Source organism: Solea solea, chromosome 3 (assembly GCF_958295425.1).
Source record: "Solea solea chromosome 3, fSolSol10.1, whole genome shotgun sequence".
In the NCBI taxonomy this organism is placed as follows: domain Eukaryota; kingdom Metazoa; phylum Chordata; class Actinopteri; order Pleuronectiformes; family Soleidae; genus Solea; species Solea solea.
In genome coordinates, this window is record NC_081136.1 from 37,229,417 (window position 1) to 37,257,105 (window position 27,689).

Below are 27,689 nucleotides of genomic sequence, written 5' to 3' on the forward strand. Positions count from 1 at the left end.
TTAATCACTTTAGTTAATTATTTTCTTTATTATAGACAAACTCATAAAAACAACAAACACATTTTAATTTCACCTTTAATAAAAAACATTTGAGGAAAAATAAATATTTGATTTTAGAGAATCAAATTTCAGTACATTAAAAAACTTCAGTTTTTCTGCTGCTGTTAAAAAACTGAAGACAAAGTTCAGACTTTAATCCAGAATCATGAGATCAGTGAATTCTAATCCTCATCTATGTTAAGTGTGTGTGTATCGTGTGATCATGTGACGTGAACTCGTGAGGTTCACATCACATGATCACGTTGGTCTAAAGTACAACAGCACGAGTAAACACACACAGATTTAACTTTAGTCAAAAATCAGATTATGTGAAATTATCAGGAACATAATCTGAAAACACAGTGGATAATCTGGGGCTTTCAATCATTTCTAATCATCGTGTTCAAATGTGGAGAAAACTGATTTATATTAAAGCGCCTGCTGCTGCACATGTAATAATATATTATCATAATAATAATAATAATAATAATAAAAATAATAAATGTGAAGACGTTTAAACACATGACGAGTTTCACAGTCAGAAAAACAGAAACATAAAAATCACACAGAAGCTTTTTCAGGTAACTTCTGTTAAACTGTATTTCCATAAGATTAAGTAGAAAACAGAGTTGATCTTTTATATAAAGATGAAAATGTTAAAATAAAGTTTCATGGCCACAGTTTAGAAATTCATCTGAATAAATCCCTGAATTCAGAGTTAAAGTGCCTAAAAAAAAAGAAGAAAATAGTGACACAACTTATCAGGTGTGATGCGTTTACATAAACAACAACATCATCATGGCTTTAAGATGTATCAACAGCTTTTATGGTGACATTTGTATCACTTTTCATTTACTGTACGGAAGCAAAAAGAGGCCAAAAAGCTTAACGTTTATAAAGTTTTTACAAAAAATAAAACAACCTGGAATTAAAGGAAATTCAATTTAAACCCCACATGTCAGCTGGGATTGGCTCCGCCCCATGACCCTAATGTAAAGGTTAAAGGAACTGAATCAATCCCAAAAAACGTCTCTTACCATAATGCAACTGAACAAATCTTCACACATCAGCAGATTGAACCTTTAAATGTTTAATGTGGCCTTTTTTTGCCTCCACAGATTAAACCCAGTGTTTAAAAATAGAATAAAATTTAAAACCCTTTTTCTTTGGTTACAGCAAAACAAACATACAACAAAATGAGAAATAAACTCTGTAAGATAATTATTAAATAGAGTAGTTTCAGTGTTTGTCCACTGGGTGGCACAATGGTACAGTGTGACGTCTTTTTTTTTTTTTTTTACATCAGATTTGTATCATTGATGAAATATTGATCTGTGATTGATCAGTGAAAATGATTCTCTTTGGTCTTTAGAAGAAAATCCAGGTATATTTTTAAAGCAGCTTCATAAAAATCTCCGTCAGTCATGTCGTTGTCATGGTTACAGTCAATGAAAAAAACTCATCTTCCTCTGTTTTAAACTTCCTCTAAAACTCTCAGTCAACGTCCAGAAACCTTCATCAACTTCTTCCTCGTCATCATGTCTGACCAGGTGTCTCTCTTTGTCCTCTTCCACTTTTCTTTGATGCGTTTAAATATTCATGTCATTGTCCTCTTTACTTTTCTTTGATGGTTAAATGTCTCTGTCTTTGTCCTCTTCTTACTTTTCTTTGATGTGTTTAAATATTTCTGTCTTTGTCCTCTTCTTACTTTTCTTTGATGGTTAAATGTCTCCGTCTTTGTCCTCTTCTTACTTTTCTTTGATGTGTTTAAATACTTCTGTCTTTGTCCTCTTATTACTTTTCTTAGATGTTTAAATGTCTCTGTCTTTGTCCTCTTCTTACTTTCCTTTGATGTTTAAATTTCTCCGTTTTTGTCCTTGTTACTTTTCTTTGACGTGTTAAATGTCTCTGTCTTTGTCCTCATTACTTTTCTTTGACGTGTTAAATGTCTCTGTCTTTGTCCTTGTTACTTTTCTTTGAAGTGTTAAATGTCTGTCTTTGTCCTCTTTACTTTTCTTAGATGTTAAAATGTATCTGTCTTTGTCCTCACACGTGTTATTGTGTCTGTCTGAAGCTGTAGAGATGAAGACAAAGACAGATAATGAGGACAAACATCTCGTTCACACTGCTTATGGGCTTTTGGAATAAAAACTAAAATTGTAGCTTTGTTTATAAGTTTATAAACACATGAATGATTTCTATGATTCATATTTACATCCATTATTAAATGATGTGAATAAATGATTATCTGAGTCAAAAAAGACACATTTTTAAAAGAAAACAACAAAAACTTCACCCATATAAATAAAAAAGTCAATAAATAAAACTCTTAATTAAATTGAAAAAACAAACAAAGAGGAAGATCATTTAAGTGAGAGAGTGAGAGAGGAAGAAGAGCGGGATGATGGATGAGAGAATGAATGAATCTCGATGAGCACATGACTTTTATGTGTTCATTTGTCTGCATCAGTCTGTGCTCACGTTCTATCCTCACACATGTAGGTCAGAGGTTAAATCCTCTAAGAAGACGCTCGTACTCCCCATAGTGCCTCCTGCAGTCTGTGGCGGTAACTGTTGTAGCGGCGAATAACGGCCTCCCTTTGCTCCTCCTCCTCTTTGTCAAGGATCCGCAGGAAGTTCCGCAGCTCAGGGATGGAGAAGGCGTCCCACTGAGGACAAAAAAAAAACAGATTTGTTCAAATCAGGTATTTTTATGAGATTGAACATTTACATTCTCAAGTTAGTATTTTCATCAATTACATTTATTAAGTCTTAGATGTTTGAAATACTTTTAACATCACACACACACACACACTGCTGCCTCCATCACTAAGTTCATATGTCTGATTTTGTCTCTTCAGTGTTTGTAATCCAACGTTCAGATTGACCTCAGTGAAACAAAGTGACCACACGAGGCAGCAGAGGACCAGCAGCTCCGGTGTGGACTTTGGTGTGGGAGAGTGAGTGTGTGTGGGTGAGTGAGTGCTTTACAAACTTCTGTCTAAGAGTGAGATAAAGACGTGATCATGTGACAGAGATTGTAGACTTAAACTGAAGTAGATGTTCAGTGTCAGCGTCTCTGTGTGATAGTCTGTCAGTTCAGTTCAGTTCAGTCCAGTCCAGTCCAGTCCAGATGTAGACAGATGAGGACAGATTTAGACAGGTACAAGATGGCGGCGCGTGTGCATCATGAGGCCCAGCGTCTTTCCCAGTTTTGCAGTGATTTTCTGGTTAATTTTGGGTCTGTTTTTACGGAACAGTTTCACTTTAACATCTTACACCAGACGGGAACTTTTGGATTTTGGATTAAATCTTCCTGATGACATTAGCACCAATCACCGACTCATTCCTGAGATCTCCAGGGCACCCGAAGCTACGCACTCTACCCGACCGGGCGGAAGTGCTCACAGGCGGTGTCGGGACCATAAACAAAGGCGGGGGAAGTGCGGAGGTACACGAGCTAAGATAAAGCTAACACCACACCAGCTCGCATTACCCAGCATTTTCCTCGCTAATGTGCGGTCCTTGGTGAACAAAATGGATGAGTTAGGACTTCGCATCACCCAAAGCAAGAGACTCATGGACAGTCATGTCATGATTTTCACCGAAACATGGCTAAACAACGGAGTACCGGACAATGCTATCACATTAGCCGGCCGACACACACACCAAGCAGACAGGACAGCAGCTGACTGTCCAGAGGAGGAGGACTCTAAGACAAGAGGAGGACTGTGCATTTATATTAACAATGCTTGGTGTACAGAGTCTATCACTGTCCGGAGACACTGCTCAGCAAACCTTGAGTTTATAATGGTTAGGTGTAGGCCATTCTATCAGCCCAGAGAGTTCAGCTCCACTATTGTAACTGCAGCCTACATCCCCCCAGATGCTGATGCCAAAGCTGCAATGAGCAAACTTTACACTGCCATAAGTAAACAACAGACTGCTCATCCAGAGGCTGCATTTATAGTTACTGGTGATTTTAACCACTCCAACTTAAAGACAGTGCTCCCTAAATTTCACCAGCATGTTTCCTGCCATACAAGAGGAAACAAAACTTTGGATCATGTTTACTCAAACATTGCAGGAGCCAACACCACAACTCCCCTCCCCCACCTTGGTCAGTCAGACCACCTCTTATTGTTCCTCGTCCCCAAGTACTCCCCACTCATCCAACGTGTGAAGCCATCAGCGACAAACTTCAAAGTGTGGCCAGTGGGGACAGACACTGTACTTCAGGACAAGTTCCATCACACAGACTGGAGTATGTTTGCTTCTCAGGCTACCTGTGGTTCTCACACAGATATCAACATCTACACCTCCTCTGTGCTGGACTATATCAACACCACCATCGACAGTATTACAACATGGAAACAGATCACCACGTACCCAAACCAGAAGCCATGGATGAAAAAGGCGGTGCGGCTCCTGCTGAAAGCATGCAACATTGCCTTCAGATCAGGCGACGCACAGGCCTACAGCACATCCAGGGCAAACCTGAGGAGGGGCATCATCAAGGCCAAGCACTGCTACAAGCAGAAGGTAGAGGAACACTTCTCCAACTCCGACCCCAGACGCATGTGGCAGGGCATCCAGGCCATCAGTGACTACAAACCCAGCAACTCCACCCCAATAACAACAGATGTCTCCTTCCTGAACGAGCTAAATCACTTTTATGCGTGTTTCGATAGAGACAACAGGGAGACCACGACCGGACCCCCTGCAGATGACCAGCCCCTCTCACTCACCCCCACAGACGTCCATGCTGCACTGAGCCGCATCAACACCCGAAAGGCTGCTAGTCCAGATGGCACCCCCGGGTGTGTGCTTAGGGCATGTGCGGAGCAGCTTACAGGGGTTTTTACGGACCTATTTAACCTGTCCCTCGCCCAAGCAGATGTGCCAGCATTCCTCAAAGCTACCTCCATTGTCCCAGTGCCGAAACACTCCAGCCCGACGTGCCTGAATGACTATCGCCCTGTAGCACTCACACCCATTATTATGAAGTGCTTTGAGCGACTGGTACTGGCACACATGAAGAACTGCCTCCCACCCACACTGGACCCTTACCCGATTGCCTATCGCAGCAATAGGAGCACAGAAGATGCAGTCTCCACCGTGCTGCACTCTGTGCTCACACATCTGGACAACAACACCTACGCAAGAATGCTGTTCGTTGATTTCAGCTCAGCTTTCAATACTGTTATCCCCTCCAAGTTAAACACCAAACTTGGAGACCTGGGCTTCAACACCTCCCTCCGCCACTGGATTACGGACTTTCTGACCAACAGACCTCAATTTGTTAGGTCAGGACACTCCTGCTCCAGCACCATCACACTCAACACAAGCGTACCACAGCGCTTTTAATTTCTATACTTATACATAGAACAAATCTACTTCTGTACATATATATATTCATATTCTTGCACTGCTTCTGCTTGTTGCACTTCTGGTGAGATGCAAACCTCATTTCGTTACCCGAAACTTGTATTTGAGTAATGACAATAAAGTTGAATCTCATCTCATCTCAGATGAAGACAGATGAGGACAGATGAAGACAGATGAGGACAGATGAAGACAGATGAAGACAGATGAAGACAGACGTATTTACACTAAAAACAGTGTCAAAATAAAAAGAGAAGAATGTACCATGACTTCTCCGGTCTGTTGTTCCCTCAGAACAAAGCTGAGTGTGTCAGCGTCAGGTCCTGATACGAGACGAAGAAACAACGGCTGCTCGCCATCTGCCAGTTTACACACATACACTACACACACACACACACACACACACACACACACACACACACACACATACACAGCGGGTAAATTTAGTCTCATCACACCACAAACATGCAGTCAGTGCAGTTGTGGTGTGTGTGGATCAAAGGAAGGACTGTGACACAGTAACAACCAGTGATTTACAAAAACACTGAAGAAAGAAACATGAGAAACAAATATTAGTTACATATTTACATCATCTCAACTCACAACTGTCAAACTTCCTTTATATTGATCCACACACACACACACAGTCTGTGAATCAGCAGCTGTTGCTGTGTGTGTGTGTGTGTGTGAGAAGGAGACGTCCTTGAAGAATCCACTAACATGAGGGCGAGGCATCCAGAAATACACACACACACACACACACACAAGCATCTGAGACTGAATTAGGCATGAGTGGAATGAAACATTCTCCAGTCCTGTAACTTTCACTCTCTCTCCTTCTCTCTCTCTCTCTCTCACTCACACACACACACACACACACACAGTCTTACCCTGCTCCTCCCTGCGGTAGCGTTTGTACAGAGCATATTTCGCTGGGTTGTCTGCGACAGTGAACTTGTTCAGCAAGGCAACGATCACCTGTGTACACACACACACACACACAAACACACACAGTGAGTAGATGTTTAAATCAAAGCTCAGAGGGAAAAAAAAAAACTTTGTACAAGTGTAAAGTTATATGAAATTTTATTTAAATTCTGTTGTTTTTACCCTCATACAGTGAGTGAGTGAGTATACTGATGTAATGTGACTATACTGACGTAATCTGATTATACTGACGTAATCAATGACGTAATCTGATTATACTGACGTAATCACTAACATAATCTGACTATATACTGACGTAATCTGATTATATTGACGTAATCACTGACGTAATCTGATTATACTGACGTAATCACTAACATATTCTGATTATACTGACATAATCTGATTATACTGACGTAATCTGATTATATTGACGTAATCACTGACGTAATCTGATTATATTGACATAATCTGATTATACTGACGTAATCTGATTATACTGATGTAATCTGATTACACTGACGTAATCACTGACGTAATCTGATTATACTGACGTAATCACTTACATAATCTGACTATATACTGACGTAATCTGATTATATTGACGTAATCACTGACGTAATCTGATTATACTGACGTAATCACTGATGTAATCTGATTATACTGACGTAATCACTAACATAATCTGATTATACTGACATAATCTGATTATATTGACGTAATCACTGACGTAATCTGATTATACTGACATAATCTGATTATACTGACGTAATCTGATTATACTGATGTAATCTGATTACACTGACGTAATCTGATTATACTGACATGATTAAGATATCTATAATATAACAGTATGGAATAAATCAGACTGTTTTAACCTTTAAAAGATTTGTGTTTTTTTTCAGTTAATTTTCAGAATTTTTTATGTCCAACATCTGCTCTTTTTCATTACCACGTGTGTGTGTGAGTGAGTGTGTGTGTGTGTAGCACCTCTCTGACTGTTATTAGAGCTGATGTGCAGTGAGTGAGTGTGTGTGTGTGTTTGTGTAGCACCTCTCTGACTGTGTTATTAAAGCTGATGTGCAGTGAGTGAGTGAGTGCGTGTGTGTGTGTGTGTGTAGCACCTCTCTGACTGTGTTATTAAAGCTGATGTGCAGTGAGTGAGTGAGTGAGTGAGTGTGTGTGGTGTGTTTGTGTAGCACCTCTCTGACTGTGTTATTAGAGCTGATGTGCAATGTGTTGTTGACGCCTCGTGGCAGATAAAAAGCTTCCTTCAGCACAGTTCCTCCTCTCTGTCCACCGCGCACCGTCACCGGCCTCCGCAGGTCCATCTGCACTTTAATGAACCCAGTGTACACACCTGACTGAGCCTGAGACACACACAAAGACACAGACACAGACACAGACAGAGACACTTAAAAACATGTTAAAGTTTCAGACTGTGAGTTTGTACAAGTGTAAAGAAAAGTTATATGTGAACAAACTGTCATTTATTTCAATTCTGTTGTTGTTTTACCCTCATATGAGTGAGTGAGTGAGTGATGTTAGTTCTCATACAGTGAGTGAGTGAGTGAGTGATGTAAGTACTTATACAGTGAGTGAGTGAGTGAGTGATGTTAGTACTCATACAGTGAGTGAGTGAGTGAGTGATGTTAGTACTTATACAGTGAGTGAGTGAGTGGGGTTAGTACTCATACAGTGAGTGAGTGAGTGATGTTAGTACTCATACAGTGAGTGAATGATGTTAGTACTCATACAGTGAGTGAGTGAGTGAGTGAGTGATGTTAGTACTTATACAGTGAGTGAGTGAGTGATGTTAGTACTCATACAGTGAGTGAGTGAGTGATGTTAGTACTTATACAGTGAGTGAGTGAGTGGTGTTAGTACTCATACAGTGAGTGAGTGAGTGATGTTAGTACTCATACAGTGAGTGAGTGAGTGAGTGATGTTAGTACTTATACAGTGAGTGAGTGAGTGAGAGATGTTAGTACTCATACAGTGAGTGATGTTAGTACTCATAGTGAGTGAGTGAGTGAGTGATGTTAGTTCTCATACAGTGAGTGAGTGAGTGAGTGATGTTAGTACTTATACAGTGAGTGAGTGAGTGAGTGATGTTAGTACTCATACAGTGAGTGAGTGAGTGAGTGATGTTAGTACTTATACAGTGAGTGAGTGAGTGGGGTTAGTACTCATACAGTGAGTGAGTGAGTGATGTTAGTACTCATACAGTGAGTGAATGATGTTAGTACTCATACAGTGAGTGAGTGAGTGAGTGAGTGATGTTAGTACTTATACAGTGAGTGAGTGAGTGATGTTAGTACTCATACAGTGAGTGAGTGAGTGATGTTAGTACTTATACAGTGAGTGAGTGAGTGGTGTTAGTACTCATACAGTGAGTGAGTGAGTGATGTTAGTACTCATACAGTGAGTGAGTGAGTGAGTGATGTTAGTACTTATACAGTGAGTGAGTGAGTGAGAGATGTTAGTACTCATACAGTGAGTGATGTTAGTACTCATAGTGAGTGAGTGAGTGAGTGAGTGGGGTTAGTACTCATACAGTGAGTGAGTGAGTGATGTTAATACTCATACAGTGAGTGAGTGAGTGATGTTAATACTCATACAGTGAGTGAGTGAGTGGTGTTAGTACTCATACAGTGAGTGAGTGAGTGATGTTAGTACTCATACAGTGAGTGAGTGAGTGAGAGATGTTAGTACTCATACAGTGAGTGATGTTAGTACTCATAGTGAGTGAGTGAGTGAGTGAGTGAGTGGGGTTAGTACTCATACAGTGAGTGAGTGAGTGATGTTAATACTCATACAGTGAGTGAGTGAGTGATGTTAATACTCATACAGTGAGTGAGTGAGTGATGTTAGTACTCATACAGTGAGTGAGTGAGTGATGTTAGTACTCATACAGTGAGTGAGTGAGTGAGTGATGTTTGTACTCACCAGTGTCATTTTTAGATGGTCTTTGGTCAGACAGTTGTAATGTTCAATCTTGTGCCTGATTTCCTCTCTGCTAAACTCTGTGCGTAACTCTCTCTCCTTTTCCACATCCTGAGAATGAAAGGATGAATGAATAAAAACACAGTAAGTCATGAGTGAACAGTGGCAGAACATGAGGATGAGGAGAAGGTTTTATTTTCAGAGATGGTAAATAACAAATCCTTCCTTTATTCATTTTTTAATTCCTGATCAAAAACATCGGTGTCAACATTTAAAGGGGACATATTATACCCTATTACTCCAGGTTAAAATAGTTCCCTGGTGTCCTAATGAACATGTCTGTGACATGCTTTGGTCAAAATACTAAAGCATATATAACCCTAACCTCAATAGGATGAAGCACCATGGCAGTTCAATAACTATATATTATACACACACACACACTAATCCATGAACACAACATGAAACATGCACTATGAATGCAACATGAACATGTTAGTGTGTGTACAGAGAGTTTTATTCCCCAGTGTAGAGTCAGTGCTTACATGGGCATAGAGCTGCACTCCTCAACATCTATTAAAAACCACACACACACACACACACACACACACACACAGAGGTTGAAGCCTTGTATGGGAAACACATGCTGTTCGAGACAAAGACAAAGGTGCTGATAAAACAAAGACTGCAGAAATTACACAAACTAGCTTCTTTTGACATAATGCAACCCCCTTAACCTTACCTTTAAACTTTAACCTTTAACCCTAACCCTACTCTTAATTCTAACCCTGCACCCTGTGACGTTCTACTGTAAATAAAAAAATATATAAATAAATAAAATAATACAAAATATGTGATTAAAGGTTCAGGCTTAAACTTAATTAGTTGACAAACAGTTGCTGGTTAATTTTCTACCAATCAATGATCATCAATAACAATGACTCAGGTTTAAAGGTGTGGACATTCATTAAGTTTCAGTTCTTAAATAAATAAATCACAATCACTGCAGTTTGTTCTTAATTTCCTTTTTGTAACGAGGATTTTGAAAGACATCATTTTTATTTCAAGCTTCATCTTCTCTATTAAAATCAACAGTTTCTCTTTGTCTTAGTGGACGACTGAGACAACAATCAAAGTCTTTGCAGCTCAGTTTCTTCAAAATGTTACGTTTTATGATCACAAAAGGAAGTCTCGTCAAATGTCGAGGACACGGAGAATCACAAGGAACCGGAGACGAACCGGAGAGTGAGGACAACGAAATCTAAACAAACAGGAGAAGCAGGGCTGAAACAGTGAGGTCATCGTCCGAAAGAAGACCAGAGACACTGAAACAACAGGCCGAGAGACTGAGACAGAAAGACAGAGACTGAGACAAAGAGTAAAACACAGACTGAGACAGAAAGACTGAGACAGAGACTGAGACAGAAAGACAGAGACTGAGACAAAGACTAAAACACAGACTGAGACAGAGACTGAAACAACAGGCTGAGAGACTGAGACAGAAAGACTGAGACTGAGACAGAAACAACAGGCCGAGAGCCTGAGACAGAAAGACAGAGACTGAGACAAAGACTAAAACACAGGATGAGACAAAGACTGAAACACAGACTGAGACAGAGACTGAAACAACAGGCCGAGAGCCTGAGACAGAAAGACAGAGACTGAGACAAAGACTAAAACACAGACTGAGACAGAGACTGAAACAACAGGCTGAGAGACTGAGACAGAAAGACTGAGACTGAGACAGAAACAACAGGCCGAGAGGCTGAGACAGAAAGACAGAGACTGAGACAAAGACTAAAACACAGGCTGAGACAAAGACTGAAACACAGACTGAGACAGAGACTGAAACAACAGGCCGAGAGCCTGAGACAGAAAGACAGAGACTGAGACAAAGACTAAAACACAGGCTGAGACAAAGACTGAAACACAGACTGAGACTGAGACAGAAACAACAGGCCGAGAGCCTGAGACAGAAAGACAGAGACTGAGACAAAGACTAAAACACAGGCTGAGACAAAGACTGAAACACAGACTGAGACAAACACCTGCAGCATTCCTGCTTTGGTTTACTGTAAACACATGACATCAACATGCGCGTGCATGTGATTTTTGAAGAACAAAAACCAGTTGGTCCAGTTTAAGTTCTTATGTTTCCATCCTTGATGTGGTAATTATTTTATAATATAAAGCTGATATATCGCCTTTTATAGTATTGATTTGGTGATAATGATAAAAATGAGACACATTTGATTTATTTCAGCTTATTGAGTTAAATCATGTTTTTCTGTTTTCATCATCAGCATCTTCTGATCTGATCACACACATACACACACACACAGACTCCTCCCCCTCCTCTCTGTTACTTCCTGTTTCGTCCATGGGGGAAGTAGAGAAAGACCACACCTTTCCTCCCAGCATTCCTGCTCTAATGGACACACGTGTGGACACACACTTTGTTCACCAGGGAAACTAAAAGATAATTCTACACAATCAAACCTGATGAAACCGAGATGATTTGAAGATTCACTGCTTTAAACAAAAGAAGAAGAAAAAGAACAAAATAATAAAAACAGTGGGACCACCGTGATGGGAAGCAAACTGGACCAACTGTTTATGTCCACTGTGGTTCTGTAAGAACCACATGGAGACATGGACAGCAGAGGACAGGACACAACGTTACACTTCACATCTTTGCACAAGTTTGTTTGAAAGGACCACCCAGAAAAATGAATAAAGACAGAGGACAAAAATGTTCTTCTTAACACACACACCTGACCTTAACAAAGAGAAAGACGCAGAGAATAAAGACAGAGGACAAAACTGTTCTTCTTAACACACACACCTGACCTTAACAAAGAGAAAGACGCAGAGAATAAAGACAGAGGACAAAACTGTTCTTCTTAACACACACCTGACCTTAACAAAGAGAAAGACAGAGAGAATAAAGACAGAGGACAAAACTGTTCTTAACACACACACCTGACCTTAACAAAGAGAAAGACGGAGAGAATAAAGACAGAGGACAAAACTGTTCTTCTTAACACACACCTGACCTTAACAAAGAGAAAGACGCAGAGAATAAAGACAGAGGACAAAACTGTTCTTCTTAACACACACACACCTGACCTTAACAAAGAGAAAGACGCAGAGAATAAAGACAGAGGACAAAACTGTTCTTCTTAACACACACCTGACCTTAACAAAGAGAAAGACGCAGAGAATAAAGACAGAGGACAAAACTGTTCTTCTTAACACACACCTGACCTTAACAAAGAGAAAGACGCAGAGAATAAAGACAGAGGACAAAACTGTTCTTCTTAACACACACACCTGACCTTAACAAAGAGAAAGACGCAGAGAATAAAGACAGAGGACAAAACTGTTCTTCTTAACACACACCTGACCTTAACAAAGAGAAAGACGCAGAGAATAAAGACAGAGGACAAAACTGTTCTTCTTAACACACACCTGACCTTAACAAAGAGAAAGACGGAGAGAATAAAGACAGAGGACAGAACTGTTCTTCTTAACACACACCTGACCTTAGCAAAGAGAAAGACGGAGAGAATAAAGACAGACATCTCTGTGTGTGTTTGTCTGTTCCTGTATCAAGAATCAAGAATTTTTATTGTCATTATGAGGACATAATGAAATTTTGCAGTGACTCCCGGCTTAAGACACACAGAAAAATAACTAAGGACTGTATGTCTGTGTGTGTCTCTATGTGTGAGGGTGTAGCTCAACACAAAGAGGAAGACAAGGTGAGAAAGGACACATTTGGACTCAAGCACAGGACAGACAAGGACACAGGACAGACAGGGAGGACACGTCTATGGCAGAAAAGCAGTGTTGATGTTTTTAAACATTTTAAAATGATACAAATATTCTTCACGGTAAAATACTGCAAACTTCCAGCATGAATGACTTTTTAAATGAACCTAATGTCACTTTTCAACATCCAAAGATCAGCTGAGAATAACTGAAGAAAAAGGGAAACAGTGAATTATTCTAATTGACTATTAATTATTAATAGTTTTAAATAAATAAAATCTGAATGTTAAATAAACAGACTTAATATATCGTGACCAATTCACAGCTTTTACAATAATATTATTTATAAATGATTAATATATATTGTAAATAATACACAAATAATATATATTATTTATATATACAGTATATATATATATATATATATATACACACATATATATATATATATATATATGTGTGTATATATATATATATATATATATATATATATATTAGGGGTGGAACTGTTCACAAAATCCACAGTTCGTTCACATCATGGTTTTCAGTTCAGTTGTTTTTTCTCTATTTTTTCTCTAACACCAATAGCATGTATCAGATCTATAGCCTAATAATTACATTTATTTATTTTTTATCATATATTCTTAAGGACCTATCATGCAATCATTGCACAAAGTGAAATAATGAGGCAGCTTGATCAGAGATTTAGAGACATTTGTGTCACGGCTTGTGTCAGTGCTTCACAAAGATGCTCACTTGTGTGTCTTTCATAAAGTGGGCGGGTCTTTTCATCTTCTGCTCTGAATGAAGTAACGAGCAGTGACAGTGAACTTGAGCCTGGTCCATCTGTAGTAAGAGTGACGGCAGGATAGAACATTATACCGCGTCTCAACGACTTTAATCATATGCTGAAATCCTGCGTCCTCCACCACTACATAAGGCTGAATGTCTTTTGCTCTTGTCCCGCCTGACTTGTGTTTAAATGCTGCAGGAGCAGAAGCTGTCAAGCGTCTCACTGGGCTGATGTCTCTGCAGATGTGGTAGCATGTTGCCACTAGCATAAGTAACACGTGTTGTGCAGCGCTTCCATAAAGTCACAGTTTTGTCCACCGACTTTTTACCACTGTCATTTTAGGTAACAGTAAATCTGAAATGCTCCCACACAGAAGGAAACGATGCTGCTGCTGCTGGTGCATCCTCCGACTCTAGCTCCTAACTGACGGGAAAAAAAACTTCACTGGGTTTCTGGCACAAGGCTAACAATACGCTGCGCGTCATAAACCGAACGGTACACGCGCCCTGAACCGCGACAAGCGTCCCCAACGGGATGGATTTTTATTAATGAACTGTTCCACCTCTAATATATATGTATGTATATATATATATGTTTATTACATGCATCTGTCATATATATATATATATATATATATACACACACATTTATCTGTAAGTGTATTTTCATAAGAATCATGTTTATAATATCACTGATATGTAAATTAACATCTCTAGGTTTATAAACTGTGGTCTGATTATCCAGCATTAGACAGTATGTGTGTGTCTGTGAGACGGTGACTTCAGTGTGTGTGTGTGTCCTGGGGGTTGTGTGGGCTAACCCACTGGTCAGTGTGACATTTCTCCACAGAAACACCATTCACACACTGACTGTGTGTGTGTGTGTGTGTGTGTGTGTGATGTTGTATAATTCAGAGAGGACACATTTCCCTCTGCATTGTTGCTCTTAGTCTGTTACAGTTCACAAGAGTCTACTTCACAGTCTGTTACAGCTGCAACAGATTATTATACTACTACAGCTACACTTCAGAATAAAGACACTACAAACAGGAAATCAAATCAGTCCAACACTAGACATCAAGAGTCACTCAGTCATCACTTCATGAAATCTATTACATCATCTATACAAGTCACCGTTTCACAATTTCACAGTCATCACACACACATTCATGAGGAATAAGGTGTGTGTTAAAGGGGACATATTATCCAAAATCAACTTTTTAATCATTTTAATACTTATATTTGGGACTCTGGAGGCCCTACCAGTCGCCAAAGTGTGGAAAAAGAATACTCCGTCATGTTTTCGTGGTTCCCCTTAGTGGAAGTATAGGCGATAAAACACTCGATGATGAATTCCCTGCGCCTTATGGCGGCAGCATGCGCATTTCCCCGAGAATGTTACCACCCCACCAGTAAGTTTACTTGGAGAGCTCCACCTTAGCTCCACCTTAGCTCCACCTTAGCTCCACCTTGTCCCTATAAAATGCGAGAGTGCAGATGAGGGAGGAAGAGCGGTATTATGTCAACGCGGAGGGACAAGTGTGCTGTTGGTGGCTGCACAGTGGAGCACAGTGTTTTACACAAACTTCCAGCCTCAGAGGATTTTATATATGAAGCTAATGTGCCGGATAAAGTCAGCAAACGTGTGTTCGTGTGTTCGCACCACTTCACATCAGACTGCGGCCAGCGGTCGCCGTATTTAGTCAGTGACCGTATGTCAACGACGTACAAACACACACATGTTTAAGAAAAGGTCAAATAGAGGTCATAACTGACCATTCTGACACGTCCTAATTAAACATATTTGTTCAGTACGTCCTCCATGACCGGAGCACAGACTCAGTCTGATACAGTCACATACAGCAGCAGCTTATGCAGCGATCAGCAGTGCTGTCCCTAAGTGTTTTTAACTGATTTACAGTTGGTCAGTGTTCGGCTTGATCCTTGTGTCAGACGTCTCTTCCTGTGACGACACTCTCGCTGCCATGTTGATATTGTCAGAGAACTAGTGGAGGGAGGGGGAGAGGAATGGAGCGGAGGGAACAGGAGCTGAGCGAGTGAGCGCAGTAAAAAGGACAAATCAGAAACTCCCTGGAAGAAGTGGGTGTGTGTTTGCCTGTGTCTCATTTGCATATAAAGGGACCAGGCACAAAACCCAGCATTCTGAAAGGGGCGGGTTTGGCAGGGTTATTGAACTACCAGGCAACTATTTTAACTTGGGGAAATAGGGTATAATATGTCTCCTTTAAAGTCCTGTGAAAGTTGAAAGGTAACTGCAGACAAACACATCAAGTCTCTCACACACACACACACACATAAAGAATGATGTGATTCAGTTACAGTGTGTTGAGTCTTCAAAGAACAAAGTAGCAAAGAAACTGTCAGTCTGTGTGTGTGTGTCACACCAACACACACAGACCAGGATTAAAGACAAAAAGACAAAAGTCTTTGATCATTATTCAAAGGACAAATTGGACACTAAATTGATCGCGTGTGAGACTGGACAGACTTTTGTCTCTGTGTCCCTGTGATGGACTGACCACCTGTCCAGGGTGTGACTCCGCCTTTCACCCTACGTCAGCTGGGATTGGCACCAGTGGTAGAAGATGAATGATTGAATGATTGAATGAATGACTGAATGACTGAAGTCTACAGACATCTTGTTAAAGACTAGAAAAACTCCAGGTCGCTGAGTTGTGGGTCCTACTGATTCTGGTTCTGTCCAGCTGATGATCACAGACTTTTGACCTTTAAAATGTATTATTTTTAACAATGTGTGAATGAGTGAAATCTATGTGCAGGTGGAAACACGACACTTTTCAAATGAAATGTAGACCAAACATGACTAACTGTCAAAAGTGCATTTTTTCCGTTGTTATGCAAATAAACCTGGCGCTAACGTTCACAAAACAACATAATGTCAAGTTTGTGTTTTTAGGGTCATAGATGTTACAAACTCGTTTTAAGTTTAAAGTTCTATCACAGGATACAACGTAACCCTAACCTTACTTGAAACCAGTGCTGTCTGTGCTGATGATTCATGTGTTAAATAAAGTAGTTAATGTCGTGTTTACCTTCTTCTCTGTGACCTTTCCGGGAGGTTTTCTGAAGAACGAGGTTCTGGCTGTGAAAAAGAACTCTTCAGAGTCTTCTTCTAAACTACTGTAACCGCTGCTCATCGTGCTCGTCCACGTCATTGACGACGAAAACGTCTCCACAGCAGCTCGAACACATGAAAGCCGCACAAATCCACAGCGTTAATCCAACTCCCGATGACCCGGAAATAAACAACAACACACAGGTCTTAACCAGGTAAGAGCAGGTGACCTCAGTGTGTGTGTGTGTGTGCGTGAGCCGCTGATTTCCTCATTCAAATCCGCTCAGTTGTCTCTTCTCCGTCAAACACGACGACTTTACTCCATTCAAAGTCACTGAAATATATCCATTGTTGATAGAAAAGAGTAACCGTCACTTGTAACAAACAAACGTTTCCACGAGGTTGTTATTTTTCTTCAGTTTCGCGAGAAAAAAGCGTGAAAGTTCGTCCCGCTGCGCTTCATGAACTTTATTGACTGTCGAACAGCGCCTACAGTAAGACCACGCCCACAAACTACAGCAAACCAAACGCCTGATCATGGTCCAAGTCACGCCCATTTGAGGTCTGACAGTCAATCGGCGCCGTGTACGTCTGTTTCAGTGGAGTCAGTTTTCAGTCAATAAAAATGTTGACTGAATACTTTATTTACATATTTAAAAAACTGTTCACATATTTGTGAAAGAATGGTTTAGTTTTTTTTTTTAAATACTGATCATGTGAGGTCATTGATTTATCAATTATTTATAACTATTCAAACAATTTTCAAACGCAAATAAATGATAAATAAATAACACATTCAGTCAAATCCTATATGAAATATATCCTAATATATCACCTAATTAGGAGCAGTAATGACTGAGTGAATGATGAGTCACACTCATCTTGTTTGCTTCCTTTTTTTTTTACTAAACTTTAAACCTAACTGTCAAGGATTTTCCTCATGGTCAGCTTGTTATGTCATGTCCTTAAAAATGTCCGTTCTACCTTTAATGGGTGGATTAGCTCAGTGGTTAAGACCTGAGTGCAGAGGCATCATGGTCACAAGTTCAACTCCACCCCTGGCAGGTTGTACTCTACTCCCTTGTATGTCGCTCTGGTTAAAAGTGTCTGCTAAATGACATGTAATGTAATTCACCAAACAAACGTGAGGAAAGGCCTCTGGGTCGAAACTTTAACCACTCCCAACTCTGTTCATTGGAAAAAAAATCTCAATTCAAACCAACATAAAACAAGACAACTAAATTAATAATTATTACTATTATTAATAAATAATAATCAACGGGAGAATTGGATTAAAATCAGATGAAACCAAATGAGTCGAGGTTTGTATCACCATCAGAATTCACCATCAGGACTCTGAAACCCTAGATTAAATCATGTGTACGCTAACCCTAGATTAAATCATGTGTACTCTAACCCATATTAAATCATGTGTACTCTAACCCAGATTAAATCATGTGTACTCTAACGCTGACCTAGATTAACAAAACTCAAATGTAGCACCAACATGAAGTTGTGTTCTAACATTATGTAGGTTAACATGTTTCTGTTAAATGTAAATGTTTCTCATGTGATTAAATATGTTTCTTGGTGTTTATAGAAAAGAAGGAAGCTTTAAGATCAAAGAGTGAAATGTTGAAATGTAACCACAGTCACTTTATGTTCACTGAGGCGACACCAGGACCCTCGTAAAAAGGATCAGAGTTTCACTCGTTTTTGTGGGTGGTGTTTTTCACTCTCTTATATTTCACCATCATGAAACAATGAATTAAAGATTTAACTGAGATCATTAAAAGTTTATGTGGCTTTTTCTCTAACCCTAATCTTAACTTAACCCTTTACCAGCAACAACAAGCACACAGTTTAAGAAAGGAACCAAAAATAAAGACACATGTGGGACGGACTTTATCCTTTAAAAGACTACAATGATCCGTCGCACACACACACCTGATTGTATGTTATTGTAATGTGTAGCAGTTAATTATATTTTGATTATAAGAGGGTGAGTATGTCCTTTATCACCTGTGTTGATACTATGTAACTTGTGTTTTCAGGTTCATGTCACAAAAAGAACATTATGCTTTATATCAATCAATCAATAAAATCTCACAATATCAAATACTCAAGATCAAAAAAACAACGTTACAATAATAAAAACACAATGACTCATGGTGTGAACGGCACACACCCAATATACAAAGCCACCACACACAATAGCAAGACCTGTGCAGTGGCCACCCTTGCTTCAAATCAGCCAATGAGAAGCTCTCTGGGGCTACCCCCCACTGCCCAAACTGAAGTGTGCACTGTACATGCACATGCACGCGAAGCAGTTCACGGGTCCACAACCCTGCAGGCGCAGTGTTATCTCGACTGTGCCCCACCGAGCGGAAACAGGACGCCCAGCATCAGGCACAACACCTACAGACTCTGTAAGTTAATCACTAACCTACAGACTCTGTAATTTCATGACTAACCTACAGACTCTGTAAGTTAATGACTAACCTACAGACTCTTTAAGCTAATGACTAACATACAGACTCTGTAAATTCATGACTAACATAGAGACTCTGTAAGTTCATGACTAACCTACAGACTCTGTAAGCAAACGACTAACCTACAGACTCTGTAAGTTCATGACTAACCTACAGACTCTGTAAGTTAATGACTAACCTACAGACTCTGTAAGTTAATCACTAACCTACAGACTCTGTAATTTCATGACTAACCTACAGACTCTGTAAGTTAATGACTAAGCTACAGACTCTTTAAGCTAATGACTAACCTACAGACTCTGTAAGTTAATCACTAACCTACAGACTCTGTAATTTCATGACTAACCTACAGACTCTGTAAGTTAATGACTAAGCTACAGACTCTTTAAGCTAATGACTAACATACAGACTCTGTAAATTCATGACTAACATAGAGACTCTGTAAGTTCATGACTAACCTACAGACTCTGTAAGCTAACGACTAACCTACAGACTCTGTAAGCAAACGACTAACCTACAGACTCTGTAAGCTCACGACTAACCTACAGACTCTGTAAGTTAATGACTAAGCTACAGACTCTTTAAGCTAATGACTAACATACAGACTCTGTAAATTCATGACTAACATAGAGACTCTGTAAGTTCATGACTAACCTACAGACTCTGTAAGCTAACGACTAACCTACAGACTCTGTAAGCAAACGACTAACCTACAGACTCTGTAAGCTAATGACTAACCTACAGACTGTAAGCTAACGACGAACCTACAGACTCTGTACACTGGAACTGTGGCACATTTATGACTGTATTGAGTTGACAAAGTGTATCAAAGTGGAAACATTTAAAATGTACAGACCATACATCAAGTATATACACTAGTACAAAATAAAGTATGTGTGCACAAAACACGCTCAACAATGTGGCTCAAAAGTACCACAGTAACACTGTGGTGCATTCATGGTCCTTTAACATCTGTGGGTGCTTTTGTAGTGACAGGTGTTGAATTTCTAACCTGAGATTCAGTTTGCCTCAGGGCATGAAAGTGATCCACAGTTTCCATTATGTGCAGATACTTGTGGTATATTTTCTGAATTCCAGTAACTGACATGACACACATGTTGTGCCCCGCCCCCAAAGGCCCTGTATTTCACCTGGACAGGCAACATCTGCCAGACCATGCTCAGGATTTTTTATGAGTCTGTTGTGCCAGTGCGATCCTCTATGCTGTTGCATGCTGGGGCAGCAAGCTGAGGGTCGCTGATGCAAACAGACTGAACAAACTGATCCGCAAAGCCAGTAACGTTGTGGGGGTAGAGTTGGACTCTCTGACGGTGGTCTCAGAGAGGAGAATGTTATCCAAGTTAAGGACAATACTGGACTACAACCTCCATCCACTCCATGACGTGCTCATCGGCCACAGGAGCTCGTTCAGTGAGAAACTGATTCCACCAAGATGCACCACTGAACGGCACAGTTAATCATTCCTGCCTGTGGCCATCAGACTTTACAACTCCCATCTGTAGATGTATCCGGTTCATTTATTAATTATCATATTGATAATGTCTATCTGTACACATTGTACATTGTGTCATTTTGTCATGTTGTCATTGTTGTTTAAACAAGGGCTTTATTTTTATTTTTGATTTAATTTTAATCTTAAAACTTTTTTAATTTCTTAATTTCTTTTTAACTTTTTAACTTGTGTGCTCTTTAAAAAAACTGGTACTGCGTCTGATATGGAGCAACTGTAACAAAACAATTTCTTTCGGGATAATAAAAGTATTCTGATTCTGAATCATGAATCAAATTAGAAATGGTATAAAATAATAATCAAAAGAGGAAAGTGTTTGTAGTTGTAATGCGAGGCTCAGCAGACGTGTTTGCTGCTCACTTGACTCTGTCTGGACTTGTTCGGAGCAGGAAGTGAAGACATGAGACATGTCTGGTGTCCTGTTACTGTAACAGGCAGCTGATGATGGGGGAGCTTTGTCTGTCAGACCTGCAGCAGACCAGCAGATAATCCCCCACAATCCACAGAGATTATACTGGCAGCGATGAGTGTTGTTACTCACTACTGCAGGATTAAAAAAACATACAAATACTAAACTTGTACATTATCATATGATCAACCATTTTATGAAAGATGTTTTTCTTTTCTGATGAAATTATGTTATGAATGTATTTAAACTTCATGAAAGTGAAACAAAACCAAAGATAAGTGTTTAAAACATCATCTCATCAGATGACAGAATAAAATATTTATATCATGGAAAAGGTTGTATTTTAAAAATACTTTTTGCTCAACATCAACATAAATATTGAAGCGGTCATAAACAAATTATAATTATATACATATATACTAATTTTAAGTATAGATTATTTTGACATAAACATAGGAACTTTGTTGTCCATTTGGTTTTTGCATGTGTTGTAGATTCAGAGCGGCTGATTCAATTGACTGAGTAATATAATTATAATAATGCAATTTAATGATCAGAGTCAGTGACTGATGTTTGTCTTGTCTGATGTTCCACACTGACACACTTTTATCTCTGCACTGCATGGTTCATAACTCACATAATATTCATTATCAATTTTCATGTTTGTTATGGGAGTATTTTTTTTTCTAGCCAGTATCATTGTTAGTGTAGTAATACTTTATTATGAATGTCAGGGTTTCATCTTCAACAAAAGTTAAATTACTCACAGTAATGACTTTGGCAGTATTGGATTATATATTTTGAGACTATTATGTACATATCACAAAAAAGTCTGATCGTAAAGGGGTAGTAGTGTTTTGGAATGTGGTTGTAAAAAGGTATAAATCCATAGTTCTTGTATCTAAGAGCAACTATCCAGACATGAGCTAAATAAAAACATCAGGAACCCTAACCCTCTACATCACATGATCACGTGTGTATCTCACTGTTACAGACTTTTCCAGCGTTTGTAAACCATATTTTTAAACTTGAAGCTGCAAAACATAACAATGAATGAACTGTACATAAAGTCACACAGCATTGCATGGAGTATGACTCAGCATTCTGAGAATGTGTGGCTGTTCATTAGTAATTCAAATAATGTGCTGAGCTGATTCCTAAAAAAGTTTTGATGATTACAGTTACAATGTAAATTTGATTCAAGCCTCAGAATTGTCATGCGTTCATCTTGTAACCTCAAATATTACACTACAGCACCCTCTTTTGGATGAGCACAAAATTACAGTAACGTCACTTTTATTACTGTTTTATCACAGATTTACAGATTTCTTTGGGTTGAAGAATAATACACACACACACACACAGACACACACACACACACACACACACACAGTGTGCACTCACATAGGTGTTGTTGTTGTTGATCTGGTCTTGATTGACAGGTGAGGCAGCAGGCTGACAGTCCAGTGACACTCGGTCTCGACACGTTGTGTGACATGTGTATTTACAACCTGCACACAAATTCATCCATTAAACATCAATTACATCCTGTCTCTCAGCCACACTCTGCTCTACATTAAGACTCAGTCAAACTTCATATGTTGGTTTTCATATGCACCAGTGATTTAACAGTCAAATGAGTTCACAGTGAAGTGGACAGAGAGAGAGAGAGACAGACAGACAGACAGACAGACAGAGAGAGGCGATGTCTGAGGTTTTCTCATTCTCTTCACAGAGGGGAGACGGATACAGAACTGCTGACTCACTCTGCCCTCTGTTACGTTTGTTATGACACGTGTTTGTGTGTCCTCTCTCTCTCTCTCTCTCTCTCTCACACACACACACTCTGACCCCATCTGTGTTTGTTAACATAAATGAATGAATGAATGAGTGAGTGAGTGAGTGATTCATTAACTTCCACAGTAAACTGTCACAGCCACTGAACAAACAAGTGACCAACAGCTGACACACACACACAAGTGAAAAACCCTGAGATTTCATCCACAATCTGCTACTGTATACATCTTATACACAATACACATCTGTGTATAAGATCTGAGCATACATAACATTATAATTACACCAGAAAAACTTCTCTTGCTCAAAAAGCTCATAAGTGAATATTCTGAGTGAGTGAGTGAGTGAGTTCAACATTTTTCTGTGTGAAGTCTCAGGGCGTCTAGTTTCACCTTTGGACATTTGTTCTTCAGCAAAAGTCAATTTTTTTGGATGCAGTCATTCTGTCAACCTTCAGTTATGCAGTAATGGACTTTTAACAAGCTTCCTGAACTGAACACACACACACACACACACACACACACACTATCTTCTTCAGTTATCGTTAGTTATCTTCACAAGTTCTTCAGTTATCGTCAATTATCTTCACAAGTTCTTCAGTTATCGTCAGTTATCATCACAAGTTCTTCAGTTATCGTCAGTTATCATCAGTTAATGTCAGTTATCATCATCAGTTACCTTCACAAGTTCTTCAGTTATCGTAAGTTATCATAACTTCTTCAGTAATCGTCATTTATCATCATAAGTTCTTCAGTTATCGCCAGGTATCAGTTATCTTTAGGGCTGCCACAAACGATTATTTTGATAGTCGACTTATCACCGACTATTTTTTTCGATTAGTCGACTAATCGCATCATACATAAATTGAATGTATAACATACAGTTTATCACACCAGCAGGGTTAGCAACAATCATAGCATTCAGCTTGAAGTGTTTACGGTATCTGCTAACTAAAAATTAAGACAATTAAGATCATAGTTCATTTAACCTTTAATGAAATATGCTTGTAACATAACATGAAACATACCGTTAGAAAACATTAGCGTTACCAAAGTTCCTATTCAAACACATAACTGTTAAAACGTTACAGAAAACACATGAAATATGCGTGCTAAGGCTAATGAATCAAATCGTCATCGCTAATGTTAACGTTTACAGCTATCAATATGAGTAAGTTGTAAGTTAGCTCTCTGTTTATGCTAATGTTAGCAGCTAACTAGCTGCTAACATTAGCGTAAACAGACGACATTCCCAGTGTTGTTTTTGGCAGCCATTCTAGATTTAGTCTTAGTCTTTTGGACTAAAACACTTATAAGTTTTAGTCATATTTGAGTCATTTCTATATGTGATAGTTTTAGTCACATTTGAGTCATTTCTATATGTGATAGTTTTAGTCACATTTTAGTCTACAAAAACTCAAAAAAGTGTAGTCTTTTAACAAATCCATTTAGGTCAATAAGTATTAGGGATTACTGTTGGGCAGAAACCTTTAATCTCCATATTTCCACTTTTCAACATTTTTTGACATGAAATTTCCTCCACCGATGGTGCGTCGCGACTGACTCTAGATCGGCATGGAAGGGCTCGGGGCGCACTCGCTGCACTCACTGTGGCTTCTCCCGCTTGCCCCTGGCGCAACTCTCGATTGGAGCAGACTGTCCTCAGTGCGCCCCAACCAGGGTGAGGAGCATAAATCGTCTTGAAACACGGACCAAGTCATTTTTAGGTTTTGATTGACAGATTACGGGCACAATAAGCAGAAATGTTGTGCACTCTGAACGTCTGACAAACCACACACTGACATTGTCTCGTCAACAAAAACTCACACACGTCTCGTCATGTTTCCGTCGTCAAACATGAGATGTTAGTCTTGTTACAGTCTCGTTATCGTCATGAAAAAAAAGATAATTTCTTCATCGTCATCGTTGACGAAAACAACGTCCCTCTTCATCGTCGTTGTCAGCCACAACGTGCTTCCTTTTCAGGTGATTGTGCATCGCACTTGTGCTGCCATGAAAGGCAAGTTTTGTTTTGCAGATATTGCATTGCACACTTTTTTCTTTTGTTTTCTTTAAATGCTCCCACACTTTTGAGCTTCGTGGCCGCCGGGTAGCCATTATACCAGAGAGCCCATCTGGTATAACTTCCGGTGACATCACGGTTGACCCAGATTACCACTACTGCGCATGTGTGTCAAGAACAGAAAGGCAGACGTGGCAGTGGAAGGTTTTGAGAGTTGTTTTTGAGAGAGAAAACAAAGTTTAAAAAAAACAACAATGATGCGTCGACTATTAAATTATTACATAATCGTGACTAGTTGACTAATCGTGGCAGCCCTTCTTCAAAAGTTCTTAAGTTATTGTCAGTTATCAGATAAGTTCCTCAGTTATCGTAAGTTCTTCAGTTATCATAAGTTCTCAGTTATCTTCATAAGTTCTTAAGTTATCATCAGTTATCAGATGTCTTCATAAAGATGTACACAGTAATGGAGTAATTGCAGTGATAAATGTGTATGTAAAAAAAGTCATTTCATAACAACATCACATATTTAAAAGGCAAATAACATGATAAAACAGTAAAGAAGGAAGTAAAAGAGGAAAAGTAACAGGATGTTAATGCGAGTTATCATAAAAACCCTAACAATACACCATGGCAGCCATGTTTGGACCACAACACATTAGGAAGACAGGGAAGTAGAAGAAGAAGGTCCAGTTTGTGCTCGAGGAGACACCGAGACTCCTTTTTTTTTTTTTTTGTCCTGAACCGGTCTGTTTACATATCAACTGCATTCCAGCTGTAGAGCCTGTGACTTTGAGCCCCACCTACATTCATTCATTCATTCATTTTAGAGAGTTTGCACATGTAAACCTCACTCTGTCACTCTGCTTCAGTATGAACACACTGCAAACTTAGATACGATCAGTTTTGAAAACAAACTGTCTACTTTTTATAAAAACTGTCATTCACTGAAAATCTCACGTATGTTGATTTTGTTTGTTTTTTCAATGCACCACTTAAATAAAATGTCCGAAACCATTAAAATTTCAATTTTGCATTGACATAACCTTGGAAACGAAGTCACCATTTGCATTTTAGCTCAGAAACATGTTTGGTTCATAATTTACTTTAGTTCAAATCTAAAGACCAAAGTGAGATTTTAAAACAGCAGGTTTTCAACAGGTGAGTTCCTAAAGTATCAGGAGTATCATGGCTCAATAATTCATTATTGTAATGTAATTGTTTACATAACCTCAAAATATCAGTCACTATTATTTATATATATACATACATATGTATATATATATATATATATATATACATATATATATATATATAGTATAGTGTGTATATGCCCGCTGTTGGTCACAGATTTAGTGCAGAAAAAAATCAGTCTTACAAAAGAGGAACATTCAGGATATTTAAACATGCATTTATGAACATTGTTTAAACATTTTAACATATGTTTTCTGACCTGCAGTAAAATCTGATAAAACTACCTAAATGCTCGAATTAATCAGCGTCTCCATCATCATGTCATCATCATAGTCATCATCATCATCATCATCACCCACCTGCACAGGTGAGACCAGGCTGGAAGATGTACTCGCAGCACACATCACACCAGGTGTCCTCCTCTGTGTCCTCGAAGCTGTGTCCCTCCCCGGACTCCTGCTTCACCCTCGGGTCTCTCTCCTCGGGGGAGAAAATGGTCCGGACGTCCGGGGGTTTGAACCCCTTCTTCCTGCTCCGCGGTGGCCCCCCTCCATGCCCGCTCACACAAGCTTCTCCGTCACCGTTCAGTCTCTCGGGGACCGGTAAACTCCCTGGTGATTTCACCTCCCGGTGCACTCTGTCGCTCCACGCCGCCTCCAGGCTCTCCAGACTGGCCGGCTGAGGTGACGGATGCCGGCGCACAGCCCTCACCACCGCCGCGCCCTTGTTAGCCTTGGAGATCCGCATATTATCAACCAGTGGCGGCCACGTCGCCTCCGGTGCCTCGTAGAGCTTCTTCGGGGACTTGTTGATGTGAACAGCCTGTACGGTTAGCGAAGAGTCGTCAGTGACCGAGGAGCGCGTGGGGACATATTTCCGACCCTGGACGTTAAACATTACGCACGCTCTTCATTAACTGCTGCGTGACGCCGCGTTGAAGGAGTATTTAACAGTGACGGACACGAGACAACAACTGATTAAACGTGTCCTCGAGAGCAGTAGAACGGGTTGGTTCTCATTTTGTACAAGAAACAACAACAGTGCTTCAGATGGTATCAAGTTCCAAACCCTGTTCATAAAAACGCTGATTTAATATTTATTCATTTGTAGATGTAGTTTACATGTGATCATTTCCATGGGGATTATTAGATGAATTTATTTGATTGATGCCTTAAATTCGGCGTAGGTCACATCTTCAGCAACCGTGTATTTAAAAAAAGAACTTACACTGGCACGTGCCGCTTTCTCGGTGAAAATAGTAGCTGCGCGTGACACCCACAAGCA

The 27,689-nt window shown here is 39.6% G+C and overlaps 1 protein-coding gene across 2 annotated transcripts; it reads right to left on the minus strand.

Annotated features, from left to right (window-relative positions):
• Positions 1 to 48: 48 nt before the first annotated feature.
• rassf3 (Ras association domain family member 3) lies at positions 49 to 27,386 on the minus strand. 2 transcript variants are annotated; one of them, XM_058623611.1, is made up of 7 exons: positions 26,765 to 27,386; positions 22,800 to 22,906; positions 9,301 to 9,408; positions 7,554 to 7,721; positions 6,315 to 6,402; positions 5,689 to 5,804; positions 49 to 2,708 (listed from the first exon to the last, which is right to left on the minus strand). In XM_058623611.1, exons 1-7 carry the CDS (start codon positions 27,300 to 27,302, stop codon positions 2,559 to 2,561), a joined length of 1,275 nt encoding a protein of 424 aa, XP_058479594.1. In that variant the 5' UTR covers positions 27,303 to 27,386; the 3' UTR covers positions 49 to 2,558. The 2 variants fall into 2 exon arrangements, with proteins under 2 accessions (XP_058479594.1, XP_058479595.1); XM_058623612.1 differs by lacking the exons at positions 22,800 to 22,906; positions 26,765 to 27,386 and adding an exon at positions 16,938 to 17,454.
• Positions 27,387 to 27,689: the final 303 nt, after the last annotated feature.